At 40.1% G+C, this 18,603-nt stretch overlaps 1 protein-coding gene across 5 annotated transcripts in view; it reads right to left on the minus strand.

Annotated features, from left to right (window-relative positions):
• pou6f2 (POU class 6 homeobox 2) overlaps positions 1-18,603 on the minus strand; it is a 581,389-nt gene that overhangs the window by 381,417 nt on the left and 181,369 nt on the right. For all 5 annotated transcript variants that reach the window (XM_043688935.1, XM_043688932.1, XM_043688930.1 and 2 more), the window contains one exon: positions 1,220-1,311. In XM_043688935.1, the coding sequence (XP_043544870.1) occupies positions 1,220-1,311 (92 nt within the window). The remainder of the gene's footprint in view (positions 1-1,219; positions 1,312-18,603) is intronic.

Here is an 18,603-nt window from a genome sequence, read left to right on the forward strand (position 1 = left end):
CCACAACAAAGGATATTGATTTTCTGCACTGCGGGGAGCAAAAGTGCACTCAAGATCTGTGCACAGAGCAGGGCTTAATGAAAGTAGACAGACTAATTGAACAAACATTCATGATGCATTTGAGAGCATTATGCTTTTTGCAACTGTATTGCTGACATATATCAACACACTGTGGTGACCCCTTTTGATTAAGCCTACCACTAAAATACAGTAATAACGCAGGTAATTAAAGCTGCTCAATTATTATCTACTAAGACTACACAGGTTTGGATGTCACATATAACTCCGCGTGACCTATGTCTCAATAATGAGCTCTTGAAGCCCAGCTAATGGAAAGCTGTTGTTGTTTGCTCATTGTTTGTCTGTTTAGTTGCTTGAGTTTTGTGATATTATTCTATTTACAGCTTATGGGTGGAAAATTAGGTGCAAGGAGGAGGATTAGTAGTGTTCTCACTGTTGATAACTTACAGAAAGATCTTTACTGAATCTGAATATTAGGATTATTAGTATCACCAATTCCAGATAGCTTAAAATTAACGGGAACTTGGATTTCCGATTTCATAACCCTTGTTTGAATGTAGCTGAAGGATTCTTCCAGCCATCTATTGACAAATTACAGAAGTAGAATAACAATGAGGTTCATGGCCTCTGCATATTATTTTAAGTGTTAGCTCATATCCATGGAACAGACTGGATGCCCATCTACCCTCCCATTTCCATTCATGCCACAAGTGAACAATTTCCTCTGCCTGACCCAAACCTGCCTGCCTGTTTCTTGTGGTTCAAAAAAACTTTGGTGGGGGGAGCAGCACATTGATGAGAAAAGCATATGGCCACAGCTCAATCATTGAGAATGCTGGTGACATCAAGGACAAGAAGCCAGACACTGCAGCGCACCTGGCTACAATTGGATAGGCTATGTTGGAACCACATTAAAAAAAACACTGACAAGTTTAGCTGGTAACCATCTTTGAAACTCACAGTAATATCCTGCAATTCCTTAAAATATCTAGAACACTTAGCTCAATGTTTCTTACTCATGCAGTGAGAACAAATTATTGACCAATTCGGGATAATGTTCTCTGAATCATGCAGTCATTTAACAGAATTGGAAGAGAAAAAAGACATTTCTTAAACAAAGATTGATGTGTAGTTGTATATATGGAGAAACAAATGAGCCAGGCAAACTCTACTGCCTGTAAAATTGCTATCTACGCACCTGTGCCCCGACTGAAAAGGAAGGGTGTGTTTGGCTAGGCTGGTGCTGGTCGGTTGTGACAGGTTCGATGGGTGTCGAGCTTCCTCTGGTGCCTAAAACCCAAACAGAAGAACAAATAAATATCCACCACCATTTTCCCTTTAAGATGTCACACAAAACCCACTTTATTTCTGCTAAAACCATTGAATTCATGATGGTCTGAAATTATTGCTTGTTTGCACAATAAATCCATTCAACTTGATTAACATCTAATCAAAGTATCACTATCACATAATGCTTACAAGAAGCAACTGATTAAAACATATGCACTGATCTAACGTATCAAAAAATAGAAGTTGAAGCACTGGATGGGTGTAAGCCACTCGAGAGATGGCAGCATGTGAAGCATTGAAAAAATAGATTTTTTAAATATTACAAAAGTACAAAACAATACAATTCAAAACAATACAAAGAAAGAACACAAATTTTAACAAACCCAACCCGCCCTCATGTACAAATGTATAAACATTAATTGAAAAATACATAATAAAAAACCCAACTAGCTATTTAACTAAATAAATAATAACCATTAACAAACTAATAGATAGTAATAACTCAACTCAGCCAAACAAGACACTCATACGTTCGCAGTTCCTCCTCTCTGGATATTGGACTCGTAAAACACAATCATTACGGCTATATAAAAGCCCTTATTAGTGTGGCAGATAAATCTGTGTCCAGGTATTCCAAACAGGGTTACCATGTCTTATAAAAATTCTCAGTTTTGTGCTGTACCATATTTGTGAGAAAATCCAAGGGGATATACTCCTTGCCAACCCAATAGGCCCGGGGGGGTTGGTTTCCAGATACCCAACCTAGCAAGATATTCTTCCTTGCGCAGGAAGTGAGGGGGTTGAAAAGTTTTTTCTGATGCACCAGGCCAAGAAGAGGAGAGATTGGATCCTTCTCCAACCTTACACCCAAAATTGCACCTGCCACAGCACTCCAGTATGTTTGAAGCCTACCACAGGACCACAGACAATGGGTGAGAGTGCCTGTACAGACCTTGTACTTGGGACATGTTGAAGATACTCCTGGTTTAACTTTTGACAAATGGTCCGGAGCCAAGTGGACCCTGTGGAGAATCTTCAACTGTAAAGCATGGCTCCTATTGCAAATTGATATCTTTCTTGCGTTTTCTCAAGTATCTTCCCATGCCTCTGAGAAGACCTCAACACCTAGCTCTCTCTCACACCCTGCAGAGTTGATTGAACTCATCTGAGGGGGCACCCCCCAATTGATGACATAAAGTGCTGACAGAAAAGTGTACTCTTAGCACTGAGCACCCTCCTCTCTATGTTGGATTTGTAGGGATGTGTCAAAAGCATAGTTTTTTTGTTATGGCAATATTCCCTGACTGTCGTCATTTTGTCCAGGAACAGCAAGCTAGTAAGGGGGCACCTTGCCTGGAAGGTCTCAATATCTAACCACATTGAAAGAGGGTCCCCACAGGCCCAATCATTCACATAGGATAAAAGCGAGCTTAGTTAGTAGATTTTAATGTCTGGAAGAACCACTCCCCCAATCTGTGAGGCAGTTGCAGTTTAGCTAATTTAATGAGGGGCCGCTTACAATGTCAAATAAAGGAGTTGAATCAGCCGTTCAGTCTCCTGAATGTTTGCTTATTGAAAATTGGGGGACCATCTGGATAGGGTATAACAAACGGGGGAGAATATTCATCTTAATAAGCGCTATCTGACCCAACCACGAGACCGGATATGCCTCTCATCTTTGAAGGTCTTGTTTGATTTTGTCAAATCATTGAACAAAATTAGCTTTGAACAGTCGATCCAGAACTGGAGTAATGAATATGCCCAAAAACACAAAACCCCCCCATGACCATTTTAAATGGGAATTGATATTTGTCCTCAAGACCTAGCACCTTTGTAAGACTACCCATAGGCATAGTCTCTGATTTTGCAAGATTGATCTTGTACCCTGAAAAGGTGCCAAGCACACTGATGCATTGTATTAGGCGAGCACTGAAACTGCTAGATTTGACAAAACAATTAGGACATGGTCCGCGTACAATGAATTCTTATGTAATTTTGACCCCACTTGTGGAGCTGATACATTGGGATCCCTATGAAGGGCCTCCACCAATGGTTCAAACACCAACGTAAAAACGTAATGGTAAAAGGGGGCAGCCCTGCCGCTGTCTCTAAAAATGTTAAAATTGCCTGATTGGACCCCATTGGTGATGACCGCAGTGGGAGAGTCACTGTAGAGAACCTTTACCCATCTTATAAAGACTTCACCCAAGCCAAACCGCTCCAGATTATAGAAAAGGTACGGCCACTCAACTCGGTCAAACGCCTTCTCTGCATCCAGAGAAATCACCAATCCCTGTATTGACTGTTGTTGATACACTTGAATTACATTAAGCAGCCTCCTAACATTATTAGAGGATCTGCCACCCTTTATGAAGCCCATCTGATTCTCTTTAACAATAGAACGTAACACAGTCTCCAGCCTTAACATAAGAGAGTCTAAGAGAGGATTTTAAAATCCACATTTGAGACTGAAATGTGCCTGTACGAAGCACAGTCCTCCAGAACCTCCCCTCTTTTAAGAATAAGCGAAATATTGGCCTCTCTCAGAGATGGCGGGAGACAATCATGGTTGTATGAGTCATTAGACATGTTGAGCATCAGGCCTGACAGGATGTTTATACATTCCTTATAGAATTTGCTGGGAAGTCCATCAGGACCAGGCACCTTTCCACTCTGAAGCTGCTTCACAACCTCCAACGCTTCTTGCTCTGATAAGGGGGCATGAGAAAAGGCCCTTGTTCAGGGGTCACACCCAGGAGCTCCAGATCTTTAAAAAAAAGACTCAATTTTGGCCTGCTCCTCCTCACAACCCTCAGATTGGTATAACTTAGAGTAATGTCTTTGGAATGCCTCATTCATCTTTTTGGAGTCACATGTTAGGTTCCCAGACCCTTCCCCAATTGCCGTAATGGCTTGAGAGGCACTCCTTTTCCTGGCAAGATATGCTAAATATTTGCTTGTGGATAAAGGGATCCATTCACCTCGAAGCCACTGTAATGTCCTTAATCTTTACCAACAGATAACAATGGAGCATGATCGGAAATTACCAATCGTACAAGATACCACCAAGTCCAAGGTTGCCACAGGGGTCAGAAAAAAAAATCAATCCTGGTGTGACATTTGTGTGGATTGAAAAGAAACACAAAACCCCTGCCTGTAGGGTGGAGACGCCTCCAGACGTCCAACAACCCTAACACCCCACACAGATCCACTAATTGTTTAGTTTCTACAAAGTGTATCAGGGGGCCTTTGGGCAACCTGTCTACTGTGGGATCCATGAGACAGTTAAAATCTCCCCCTATAACAATATGCTGGGACTCAAGACAGATCAGCTTAGAGAACGCATCTATCAAAAATTTGAGGGAATGGGCCAGAGGGCAGTAAACATTTAAAACACCATATTCTTCCCAGTTTATCAGGGCTTTGAGAATTACAAACCTCCCGTGTGTGTCTTTAAGACACTCTCGTAATGGAAATGGGAGATTCCTTCGAACCAATGTAACCACTCCCCAAGTTCTGGTATTAAAAATGAAAAGTAAATCTGATCAAAGCCATTCTGCTGTAGTTTCAAATGCTCCCTATCATCCAAGTGTGTCTCCTGTAACAAAGCAATATCCACCTTCTTGTCTCGAAGACTCAGAAGTACCTTCTTCCTCTTAATTGGTGAGTGACTCCCCTTGATATTCCAAGTACACCATTTAATCAAGTCATTAGCCATAACCTTCTGCGGTAACATTTAAATTCCAGAGAAGATAAACTCGAAACACAAATCGCCGAGCCTTTCTGTCACAAGGTCCATCAAACATAAAAACTACACAAACTAAAACCATTACAGTTAACAAACCTACAAAGTTATCAAAGATTATATACAATAAAAACCAAAAAAAGCCCCAACATATAAAGCGCCAACGGCACTGAATAGGGGAACTCAACCCCTGCCCAAAGGGGGCAACTACACATCCCAAAACCCAATTTCCCATCCCACTGCCAAGACTGCAGCCTGGGGATTTAAATACCTGAACCGGGTATAACCTGCCCATAAGTAGGCATCTAGCTATCCCAACCATTTTCCTGCCTCCCATCTAGAGCTGCACCGCAAACACAAGCAGAAAAGAAAGAAAATACACCATGGAATAGCAATGTGAATAAAGATTTTTTTTAAAAGAAAAAAGGGGTAAATACGTCACCCATCCTTTGGTATAACTTAACTTATAAATTGAAAGTACATATCTCAAGCATGACCAAACATAGTTTAAAACAGAATATTGCCAATAAAAAAAGGAAAAAAATACCCAACTGGACTTCCTCTGTTTTATAAAGAATAAAGAACAGAGACATATCCAAACAATACTATTATTTGCACATACTAAATTGTTCAGATTAGGTTAATTTGTCCACAAAGTCTCTTGCCTTCTCCGACATGTCAAAGACGTGTACAGATCCACCTGAGGTGATCTGAAGCACTGCCAGATACCTCAGAGTACTGGATCCCAAGTTCCCTCAGACTCCTCTTGACACCATCATAGGATTTTCTTTTCTTTTCTGGATCACTGCCGCTGAGAAGTCCTGGAAGAACATAATCTGAGAGCCTTCGAAAACTAGGGCCTTCGGATCCTTCCCCTGGATTCTGGAAGCTTCCACGATTCTCTCCTTATCTTTATAATGATGAAACCGGACCAAGAGAGGACAAGAATGTTGACCTAGACCTGATCCCAGTGACCCGGTGAGCCCTCTCGATCTTCAAGTCTCTCATTCCAGCCTTCAAGTTAAGGAATTTTGGCAACCAGTCCTCAATAAATTCCACAGGCCGCTTACCTTCCTTACCCTATGGCAGACCGAAAATCCAAATATATTTTCTCCTGCCCCTGTTCTTAAGATCATCCACTTGGTCACATAAATTACAGACCTGCGTCTGCAGGGCTTGGATCCTATCCTTGGAGGAACTGGTATCAGCTTCCACAACTGTGACTCTGTGTTTAACCTCATTCAGGTCTCCCAGCTGCTGTTCAGGCTTCTGCAGAATGATAGAGATCAGGACCTGCTTCTCATCTATCTGCTTATTCAGCATCTCACGAGATTTCGCGAGGTCCTTCACCAGGACCTGGTAGGTAATCGAATCAGAGGATCCGGCAGGCTGGGCCACAGGCCCAGCCCAGATGCTCTTCCTCCCTTCTTTGGCATCTCTGGATGGTGAAAACGCAGCTAAGTTGATTTTTCACAGTTTCCTGGGACTCCATGACCTTTCCAGAGTCCCAGGACATCGCAACAGTCCAGGTAGGGCGGGTTAGAAGTTCGTCCCACTTGTGCTGCGGTGCGGAGCTCTGCAACGCGATCCTCCTCGTTCGCCGCCATCTTGGATCCCCTCGATAATCAAGTAAATATTAAGGCTTAACAAATTGCAGATAATCAGTAGAACTTAGTATTTAATATGAATGTGTCTCAATTTTTGTGCCACTTTAGGACTCTTTCACAATTAAAAGAAATTAGATTCTGAGAACTATTCCTATGTTGGACATTATAAGAACATTGAATTTAGGAGCATGAGTCGGCCAATTGGCCCTTTGAGTTTACTCCAATAAGATTATGGTCGATCTGGTTGTGGTCTCAGCTAACTTTCCTCCTTGTCCCCATTATGCTTGACTCTCTGGTCTATGAAAAAAAAACTAACACAGCCTTCAATAAATTTAAAGACTCAATTCCACTACCTTCTGGGAAAGAGAATTCCATGGTCTAATGACCTTCCAAAAAGAGAATTCTCCTCATCCAGGTCTTAAAAGTGAGGCCACTTATTCTTAAATGATGTCCCTTCGACTCAAGGGGCTTATAGAGAGATATAAATAGATGAAGTGAGTGGGCAAAAATCTTGGCAGACACAAAACAATATTAGAAAATGTGAACTTATGTACTTTGGCAGGAAGAATAGCAGAGTTGACTTTATTTAAATTGGGAAAGATAGCAAAAACATGCAGCACAAAAGGATTTTGAGGTCCGAGTGCCTGAATCACAAAAAGCTCGCATCAAATTTAGCAGGTAATAAGGAAGCAAATGGACTGTTGACCTTTGAAGGGAATGGGAGCATAAATATAGGAAGGTCTTGCTAAAACTATACAAAACATGAGTCAGACTGTAGCTGTGAATAGATTAAGCCCCATTAGCTAAGAAAAACTATACTAGCAATGGAGGCAGTCCAGAAAAGGTTCACTAGGTTGAATCTAAATATGCAGTATTATGTCTGACTTGGGCACCAAATTTTAAGATGTCCAGGCCCAAGATGAAGAAACATGTAAGACCCTGGGGTTTCACTGGTCAAAGTGTCAGTAGACAGAAGCCATTCATTTAAACAAAATAAACAAAGGTGGGAGAAAGCAAATTTTCTTCATATGGCAACATGTTATGATCTGTAATACACTGGATGAAAGGATGGTAAAAGCAAATGCAATTGATACTTTCAAACATATTAGACATATGTGAACAGTACATATTTGCAGTGTACATTGTGAATAAAAACAAATAAATTACATTAACTGTTCAGTTCTTTCAATGAGCCAATACAGCCACTAGCACAGCCACAATGAGCCAATACAGCCACTAGTACAGCCACAATGAGCCAATACAGCCACTAGCACAGCCACAATAAGCCAATACAGCCACTAGCACAGCCACAATGGCCGAAAGGTCCCTTCTGTGTTGGTGGATTTTACGCTTGGGACTGGATTAGATTGGGATAGCTGGTCGGCATGGACGGGTTGGACCGAAGGGTCTGTTTCCATGCTGTCTATCTCGAAAGCTCTATGACCCTAAATAGTCCATATTCTAAGTTACCATGAGAAGTGCCATATATAGAAATAGACTTTGAAAATCAGATGCCATCAAAATGTGCTCCCATCATAATGTATGTGGCAATATGTGGACAAGTTTGAAATTATGCTGGAACCCAGATAAACCATATCCTGCTATGATATGGGAGCTCACCTTATGATAATCAGGACAGGACAGTAGCACAACAGTAGCGAAAGTGAATCCAACTGGTCATCAACAGGCTCAGAATAGTGGTCTTAAATCCCAAACAGGATCATGCAGGTGCCTTACAACAACAGGTGGAATCAGAGTTGGGGGGCACAGGGAAGGGAAGCAGGAAGCAAGTCACAGGGGTATAGTATGCGAGCATTACTAGCCAGCTATTCTTCAGTGAAACTTTGAGGACAGGCACTGTGGGGTCTGGTTCTTTTCACTTCACCGACTTTCAGTGAAAATCGCTTGAGAACCTTGTGCACTTAAATGGGGTCAGAAATCAGGTTCTTGGTCGATGAATCAGGAATGGGGAATGGGGAATAAATGCTGGCCTAGTCAGTGACATCTACATTCTGTGAATGAATAAAATAACAGGAGTGTGGCAGGATTTAGCAGAGTCAACATGGATTTATGAAGGGGAAATTATATTGAAGAATAGGAACAGGAAGGTCTGGAGAAACGAAGCAGGCCTAACAGCATCTATGGAGAGAGAAACAAAGTCAATGTTTTGAATCAAACATGTTCCTTCTTCAGAAATAACGATATATTTTGACTTTTTGAGGAAATAACTCACAGAATTGATATGAGAGAACTGTTGGATATAAAATATTTAGATTTTCAGAAAAAGTTTGGTAAGTTTCCACACAAGTGGTCAGTAAACAAGTTTCCACACAAGATGTCAGCGTAAGTGGATATATGATATAGGAGCAGAAAAGGAGGCTGGGCAGTGTTGAACTTGACAGAGACTTAGGTATCCTTGCTCATGAATCACTGAAAGTTGACTTGCAGGTCCAGTAAGCAATTAAGAAGGCAAATAGCATTTTAGCCTTTGTTACAAGAGGACGTAAGTACAGGATAAAGATGTCTGACTGCAATTATACATACAGCCTTGGTGAGATCACACCTGGAGTATGGAGTGCAGCTTTGATCTCTTTACTTTTGGGTAGATGGGACAGATCTTGCAAACAGGGTCAGGAGAAAGAGTAAACAGCACTGTGATTCTCTGACAAGGACTTGGTAGACGGGATGATCCAGTGACGGGACACTCTTGTAAAGCATAGACAATACAAAATAGGAAGAGGAGAAGGCTATTTGGCCCTTTGAGCCTACTCCGTCATTCAATAGGATCATGGCTGATCCGATATTCCTTGTGTCTACGTTTCTGCCTTTTGCCCATAACTCTTGATTTCCCTATTGATCTAGAATGTTTCTATCTCAGCCTTAAATATATAAAAGGATTCTACCCCACAGCTCTCTGTGACAAGGAGTTCTAAAGACTACAACCCTCTGAGAGAAGGAATTCCTCCTCATCTCAGTATTAAATTGGTACCCGTTTATTCTGAGTCTATGTTCTCTGGTCCCAGATTTTCCCACGAGGGGAAACATCCTCTTGGAATCTACTCTGACAATTTCCTTAAGAAACCCATATGTTTCAAAGAGATCGCCTCTCATTATTTTAAACTCCAGTGAGTAGAGTCCCAATCTGTTTAGCTTTTGCTCAGAAATCAATGCCCCCTCCCCCATACCAGGGATCATCCTAGTGAACGTTTCTGAACTTTCTCTAAAATAATATCTTTCTTTAAATAAGAGAACCAAAGCTGCTCACAGTACTTCAGATGTGGTCTCACCAGCACCTTGTACAGTGACATACTCTTTACTCCAACTTCCAATCCTCTTGAATAATGGTCAATATTTTTCATTAGCCTTCCAGATTACCTGTTGCTAGTGTGTGCTAGCTTTCTGTGTTTCATGCACAGGTAACCCCCATGTACCTTTGTGTTGCAGCTTTCTGAAGTTTTTCTCCATTTAAATAATATTGTTCTTTTATTATCTCTTCCAAAGTTAACAGTTTCACATTTTCCCACATTATAATCCTTTTGCTAACATTTTACCCAATTACTTAATCTATCAATATCTTTCAGTAAAATGTTTATTTCCCTCTTGCAACTCGCTCTTTCACCTATATTTGGGTCTTCCACAAATTTGACTACAGTATAGTACAGTGGCTTTCTTCCTCCAAGTCACTAATATATATTTTAAACAACTGCGGTCCCAGGACTGATCCTTGTAGAACTCCAGGACCCCATCCAACCCATGTACATGAGACTGCACCTACGCACCTTTACCCCCTGAGCTCCTAGCTTATGCTGTGTCCAGGCTAGACGTGATCATGTACAGTTCTTGCCTTGAAATCAGAGTGCTCTTGCCTATGGATGAAACCATCTGCATTTTATCCCATTTTCATTCAAGCTTTACCTTATAGCCCCCTTATAAATATACCTGTCCCCCTTACAATTGTCATTTGCTCCTCCCACAGAGAGAGAGACACACACACACACACAGACTGTGGCCTCCAAACCAAAAGTCCTATTGGGCTGCAGCCTATTCTCTGGAGAGTTCTAACTGGACAGCATTGAACAAAAAGTGCCCAGACCCCTGATTGATGACTGTCTATCTCCCTGACTGCATTGACCCTACACGAAAGACTACAGAGCCATAGGACTGACAATGACCCACTTGCTAGACTGCTGGTCAAATAATTAATGACTGGAAACATGCTTGGGAATTTAACTTTATGATTCATCCATCTCCATTTTTGGCCATATGGCATGACATCAGACAACAAACTTTGGTGCCGCACGTCAGGCATCACCTTCTTCTACATGGATATTTTTGAGTGATGGTATCAATTGGATGAAATTCTACATTTACAAAAACTTTTCAATTGCAAATTAGAGAAGCAAACACAAATCAAACAGAATGTGACTGAAAATACCTGAAAAAATTTTAAATTAGAAGATCTGAAAAAACTCAAAATAAAATCGAATTGCTAAATATTTTTGGAAAATCCTTTTCACCACAATCCTAACAGAACATCACGATTAATGGGCAATCTGATAGAAATATTAAAAGTATAATAAGCATGGATAAGGTGTTTAGTTGACATGTTTTCACCAGCATGGGGTTGTCAAATACCGAGGGACACAGATTTAAGGTGAGGGGGATAATCTAAAGGAGATGTGTGAGGCAAGTTTTTTTTTACACAGACGGTATAGCTGGCTGGAAATAGATGCGATAGCAATCTTTAAGAAGCACTTAGGTAGACACAAGACCAGGGGTAAAGAATACAGTGATATATACAGGCAGATGAGATTAGTTTAGAATGGTGTCATCGCCAGTTCAGACTTGTTGGGTAAAGGGTCCATTTTATCCTCAATTAGCAATCTAACGATGCCACAAGCATCAATTTTTAAAAAATAAACCACAAATCCAACCTAAATAAGAACACTTTCTGTATTTGTATGACTTTCATTTTGCAAGTCATGTAGGCTTTCCAATCATCTGGAAATTTTCAAGGTGTTTAGTCACCCTATCCTTCATCATAAAATCCAATAAATTTCCTAATAACAGATGTTAACTGGCCTAGAAATGTCTGGTTTCCATCTCTCATTTTTCTTAACTAGTAGAGTAAATACACAACTTGGTCTATTCAAGTAAACTGCTGTTAGAGAGATATTGGTCTTTTGCTAGATGCAGAGATTTATTTCTGTCATTGAAATACTTATTTATCTATGGCACTGGTTAGCAAAGAATAATACAAGCTTTCATTAAGTTAATTAAAAAATGCTTACTATCCATTCTGCCAGATCTCTTACATTGCTCTATGTTTTTCTAATTCCACGCTCCAGCAGAGCAGCCTTTCTATACCCTAATCTTTGATTTATCAATAAATGAGTTAAGTAATTTCTACAAAAGTAGAAATGGAGTTGTGAAATCCCAATAAATTAATTGATCAAAATCTGTCAGCAATATTCCCACAGAAAACAGAATTTTCCCAGAAAAACACATACTTGTTAAGAGATTTTACTAGTTAATTTATGTTAAAGGAATGCAAATTGTTGTTCAATCTACTCATGATCTTCCTTATGGCAGTGAACTGAGATGCTGTAGTACAGTCTAACATTAATAACTGAAAAAAACTAAAAAGATGTACCAAGATATAGAATGCAATCGGTGATTAAATAAATAAATAACTTAAAATAAACGAAATGACAGCAGAGGACATTTTGGGACAAGTAGTTAACAGTGCCCTGTTAACCCTCATTCTAATATGATATCAGCAATCCAGGTTTGGGGATTTAAGTTCCACACCAGTGCCTTAAGCACAGAATTTAGGCTGGCTGTGTGGTACAATCGTGAGGAGGTGCACTGCTTAATATGCTACCTTTCTTTGTCCATTGCAAATTTGGATGGTGGGTGAATTTCAGAGGCAGTCAACAGCCATAAGATGTTTTCCAACATCCACAGATTTGGAGCCCCACCTGACACAATGGAAACTGGCAAATCTAATCTTAATCAAGAGAGGGCAAATTCCATGTGTATTCTTTTTAATATTGAAAATCGTCACAACTATCTAGCCATGATCTTGGAACAGCCGCCAGCTGTGGTCTGATACTCATTCCTGTTACATGGAGGGAGTGGGAGGGAAAACATCTCCCTGTGGTTCAAACACAGACCAAACCCTTACTAGATGTGAGCTCATTGCATTGACCTGAATGTCTTCGAAACAAATGTAGTGAACACACCTACTGACTGGAATTCCCCCTTGGTATGGGAATGGAGCTTCAACTGTTCCTTCATGCTGAACTACTACTTGTCCACATACTGAAGCAGGAGTCGGTCTGTCTTCCAAAAACGTTGTTTCTACCTCACAGCTCAAGACAAACATTTCTCTTATCCCTTCCTTATCCATCCTCAGCCATATTTCTTTGCAAACTGGCCACCAAATTATCCAATTACAAACAAGAAACGAATTACAAGCACTGCACCTGGGGCTCTGTAACAATAATGAATAAATTAAGAAAGGATAGAGAAAGATGAAGGGGTTCAATCAAAATGGCATTGGAGGGGGGGAGAATCATGTACCCCAGGCCTCGTTATGCCTACCTCTCTCTAAAAGCCTCAACGGTGCTAGTGAATACAGCTTGCTCTCTTTGCAAAGACACCCAGATACAAACATAGCCATAGAAGAGAGGCCCCATCCTTTGCCTGGAAAACTAGGCCTTTTTTCCTACAGCCACCAGCAAAGCATCCATATTGCCAAATAAACAATATGTACAAAGTCTGACCAATAATATAATGTTAACAAAGGGAAACAGGGGCATGAACTCAAATTAAAGTTATGTCAGAGGATGCGATAATGCACTCCAGCCCTCATCATGTTCACCTATCCCTAAAGGTTTCTAGAGTACAGGTGGACACCGTGTGTACCCTCTCCAAACTCAGGTACAAATGTAACTGCAGAAGGGGGACAGGCGGTCAGGAACTATGACCCCTTCCACAGATTGAAAACTAGCCCAACCACCAAATCAACCAAACAGTCAACTAAATAAATAAGTTATAGGCCGCAGTGCAACAATAATAAAACAAACAGTGTATAAAACAAGGGAGAGAGCTAAATCAAAATGATATCAGAAGGAGAGATAATGTACTCCAGTCCCTGCAATGCCCCATTTATCTTCCATCACTTCACCCGTGCCTCCAATTAATTATCAAATTTACACGCAAAGCTCATCGGGGCAGTGCAATAACATGAAAGGTGAGGGAATCAACAATCAAAGTGGAGTTGAAGGGAGAAATAAGGCAGCCTGTGGCACCCATCTCTCTCTCTCTCTCTCTCTCTCTCTCTAAAGGCATCAAATGCTCATTTCTTTTAATAAAGCAGATCAGCAAAGCTAAATTCTCCACAGACACTTACATGCAATGAATAAAACCAAATACTGTTGATGCTGGAAATCTGAAATGAACACAGAGAATGCTGGGGAAACACAGCTGGTCTGGCAGCATCTATGGAGAGAGAGTTACCAAATCCGATATGACTCTTCTTCACACCCCAAATGTTCTATAATTAGGGAACACATTGGCATTGTGGTAATGTCACAGGATTAGTAATCCAGAAGCTCATAGGCAGGTGAACACAAGGCTTCAAATGACATCATGGCAGCTGATGGAATTTGAGTTAATAATTCTGGAATTGGAAACGAGTGTAAATAATGTTAACTATGAAACCATCATTGACTGTCCTAAAAACCCATCTGGTTTACTAGTTCAGTTTAGAGAAGGAAATTAGCTATCTTAACCTGGCCTACATGTGACTCCAGCCACACAGCAATATGGTTGACACTTAACTGCCTTCTGAAGTCACTCAGTTCAAGATTAAAATCAGGTATAGGCAATAAATGTCTGGTGACAACCATATCTCTTAAAAGGACGTTCAAATTTGAAGGGACATTCTCAACAAAAATTCACTTGGGAATATGGGAATTTAAAGCATCCTGCTTTGGAAGGAAATTACACTCACTTTTTTCCAACAAATGTTGTTGGTAGGGGTGGGGAGCAAGGGAAAGAGCCAAGTCTGCATGAAACTTTCTATTCTATTGTGAAAAGAGACATTTGAAGATGGCAGGCTAATTGAGTTGCAATATATTATCCTCCAGAAGGACAAGTGTGCCCCTCATCCATAAGGAAAGAGACAGTTATCCTTTTTAAATATTTTTCTGCATCACAATAATCCAAAGGAGACATAGCCAGAGATTGGGCTTAGGTAACCTCTCTCAGTTGGAGGTAGACATGGACTTTCTAGCCACAGGAGATAGTTACTGGAACATGCACCTACTGAAGCCTGCACCAATTCTTCTCATCAAACTGAGGATCCCTTCCACTGACTCTGCAAATTCTGGTGAGGCCAAAGCTGATGGAGGCCAGTGGTTGTGCATAATCAACAGGGACATTACTTCTCACTGTCTGGTCTTTAGTCACAATCCAGAATTAATCAAGGGACATTAATTCAAACATTTTAAGATGATTTCTCTTGGCATTGCATACTTTTCATGTTTTGATTCCACAGCACCCATGAGCAATCAATGGGAGGCTGTAAATAAAAATGATTAAACATGTAAAGAAGCAGACGTTATTCCTTCTCTAAATGGGCTACAACATGTAAAAGGAAGCAGTTCACCCCTCTCACCCTCTTAACTAGTCAGCTTGCATGAGTGAAGTGTCTGATTATGTGTGTGATACTGCACCCAGAATCCTGGCAATCGAACATTTCAGACAATCAATACAATAATGAACTGAACTGTATTTCTCTTTCCACAGATGCTGTCAGATGTGTTTTGTCACCAGAGGGATCTTAATCTATTTGTTTCATAACTTTCATTCTGGATAAATACATGATGTGGTTAGTAGATTCCAGCTTTGTGTGTTTTTTCAAGGTTTATCTATTAAGACAAGCTGAGAAGGAGAAGGAATATAGGCACCTTAGTTCATAAACAGTGAAGATCACAAGCAATAGAACTAGGCCATTGGGAACACAATGGGGGTTTAGGAGTATATAGCTGGTATATTCCAATCAGAAATTCAACAGTCAAAACCATTCTTGCAGAAATTAGAGTTATGGGTCTAGTTTTAAGCTCCACAATTATGGGAGATATTGAAGCCCTAGAAAAAGGTGCAGAGGGAAAGATGATATTAAAGATAATATTTAGACTTAAGTACTTAATTATTTAAATAGGCTAACTGAACCACAGTCAGTTCATTAGGAAATTCAGTTGATATGATATTTTTCAATTGAGGAAGAGATTCTAACTCATTAGATTAATGATTTGAGTAAAAAATGAATGGAGAACCTGGCACATGATTACTACGTAACTAGGCAGGAAGTCAAGTAATATTCCTTTCATTTTACTCACTCTGAAACTGATTACTAAATAAAATAATGAGATTAACTTCCTCCAAAAAAGAGCTCTCTGAAACTTTTGTAGGGGGGGAAGGTATCTTAAATACTGGGAAGTTGTGTACTTAAACTGAAAGATAATTATGCCAGAGGAAGAGAATTGGAAATAGCCACAGGTGAGTCAGACCAGTGAATTGGCAAGCTAAGGAAGAGTGGACATAAACTGCAGGACTTGGATGCCTGAACTGTCATAGTTGTAGAATAAAACTGTAACCATTAGGGTACATCATAAGGAAATGCAAAATGAAGAAGGCTGCTCAGTTCAGTTTATGTTATCTTACCAAAGCCATTACAACATTCCCCCACTGAACCAATAAAATGTTCTTTAAAATATTCTAATATCTACTCCACTAGTTTATCAGTATGTTTATTGAACACCTCTCAACTCAGTCTGGAAAGTCAGGTGCACTAAGAAGCATTTGTGTTCATATTGCATTATACCATCAGGTAGTATTTTAAATCCTTTTGTTGTATTAAGTATCCAGGACCCTAATTACTACCTTGAATAGCACAGATACCGGATGTATCTTCAGTTTGAGGAACTCAAGCTCTGGTTTTGGATTAGAGGTTGTTACCCCCAGCTTCAGATTGTGTGGCAAAGAGGGAATGGGGGAATTGCCATTGCAACCATGATAAAAGGCATCAGGAGGATGTGCAGGAGATCCAAGTGCATCGCACTCTTTAACTGGTATTTACTTTTCAACATTGGTGAGGGTGACTGTTTCTCTGGGAGGATAGATAGAGTTAAGAAAATGGTTCTATCGGTGTCCCAGCTGTCCCAGAAATAGGGATATGGCATTCAATATTGAGGATGTGACTCTGGTATGTTACTTCCATAGTGAAAGGAGAAACAACCAGGAGCTAGTTTTCCATATTGGTGTTTATGATTTAGGTACAAATATGTGTGGTACTGTAGATAGATACTAGGGAGCTAGAACAGAACATAGACGTAAAATGTTAACTCTATCTCTCTCTCCACAGACATTGTGAGATCTGTTGAGTATTTTCAGCATTTTTCTCAATTTAAATTTAATCATTGAAGGATTAGAGTTGATTGAGGAGAATGTTTCTACACCCAGAGAGTGGAAATGGCCTGGAAACTGTTGCCAAAGGCCGATGGCCTCAATGTATCTTTAAAAATTAACTTGAATATATTCTTTAATATGCCCCAAGCTAAAGTGCTGTGGGCCAAGCAGTAGAAAATGGGATTCGATTGAATAGATTTTGAACAGGCACAGACACAATAGCGAGGTACTGGGAGAAAGACCCAGCTGATATTCTAATTGAGCACTATGGATTTCTGGATGGATCAGCAAAATTGTGCAGTTGTATTTATTCTGTGAACTTGCGAAAAGAATTATACTACATTTTGTGGATGTGCACGGAATCAGTCCCGTTTCCATATTTCTCTGCTCCAAAAATTACTCCACCTCTGTGGAATCTATCACAGTATTTTTTTGATTCTAATGTACAAGTAGCTTAAAACACTTAACAGACTAGTCTGCTTCTTTAACTTCATGAATCTATCATTCAGATCTGCTGAACCTGGTGCCAAGGAAACAGCCTTATTGACACTTTGGAGTGGTAAGCGCAGTTCTGGCCACCTGTTCAATAGCAAGAGTATTATTGTACTTGATAGAGCACAAAGACAAGCATAAAATCGGATTCTGGGTGTCAGGAATTACTGCAAAGGAAACCGGCCTTATTTATTTTGCAAAAGCAAAGTATTAAGAGATTGCCTTCAGCAATGTAATGTTTTACAGGTTGGTACAATGGTCAGAAAGGCCCTCATTTCAATTCAAAGCTTCCAAATGTGCAATGTTTGAATCTTTGAGGTAATCAAAGTAAATTTGTCAATATAATGAAGGAAATTAATAGAAACTGTTCCGAACAGGTGTTCATTTTGGTGAAGTATTTATGTGTGGGGAATCATAAACTAAAAAAACTAAGGGGTATAGAAGAACTGTGAAATAAGATCCAGGTAACCAAGAAAAGGAAACAGTGTAAACAGATCTTCGTGAGAAATAAATTGAGGGATTGTGGTGAATAAGTTGTTCATGGGATCTATGTCTGAAGATAAAGAGAACATTTTGAATTCAATAGGTATCCCTGTTTTGAAAAGAGTACGCTTATCCCAGAACTCTTGAAAAGCTTCAAGTTTCTCCCTCATGTTCCTCTGATTTCTGATTTTCTAATTAACACATGCGTTCGGATGCTTGACCTTTGTTGCCAGAGAGAACAATTTGCAAACTGAAAAATTTGCTGAAGCGATTTTTGTTCATTCTGTTCACTGAGATGAAGTGAAAAGAAACATCAATTTTCAGCAAAGGACTGCAAGTCACTTTAACAATTTGAAGTAACATCAGTCAAGTTGCCAGATTCCACCATCCTGTGACTGGTGGGAATGGCCTTTCATCAGTTCCCATATTTCCCAAGAGATTTTTTTCAGACTGTGCAAGTTGGAAGATCTGCACATCTTCTGCAAA

The sequence above is a fragment of the Chiloscyllium plagiosum genome, chromosome 4 (assembly GCF_004010195.1).
Source record: "Chiloscyllium plagiosum isolate BGI_BamShark_2017 chromosome 4, ASM401019v2, whole genome shotgun sequence".
Taxonomy (NCBI): Eukaryota; Metazoa; Chordata; class Chondrichthyes; order Orectolobiformes; family Hemiscylliidae; genus Chiloscyllium; species Chiloscyllium plagiosum.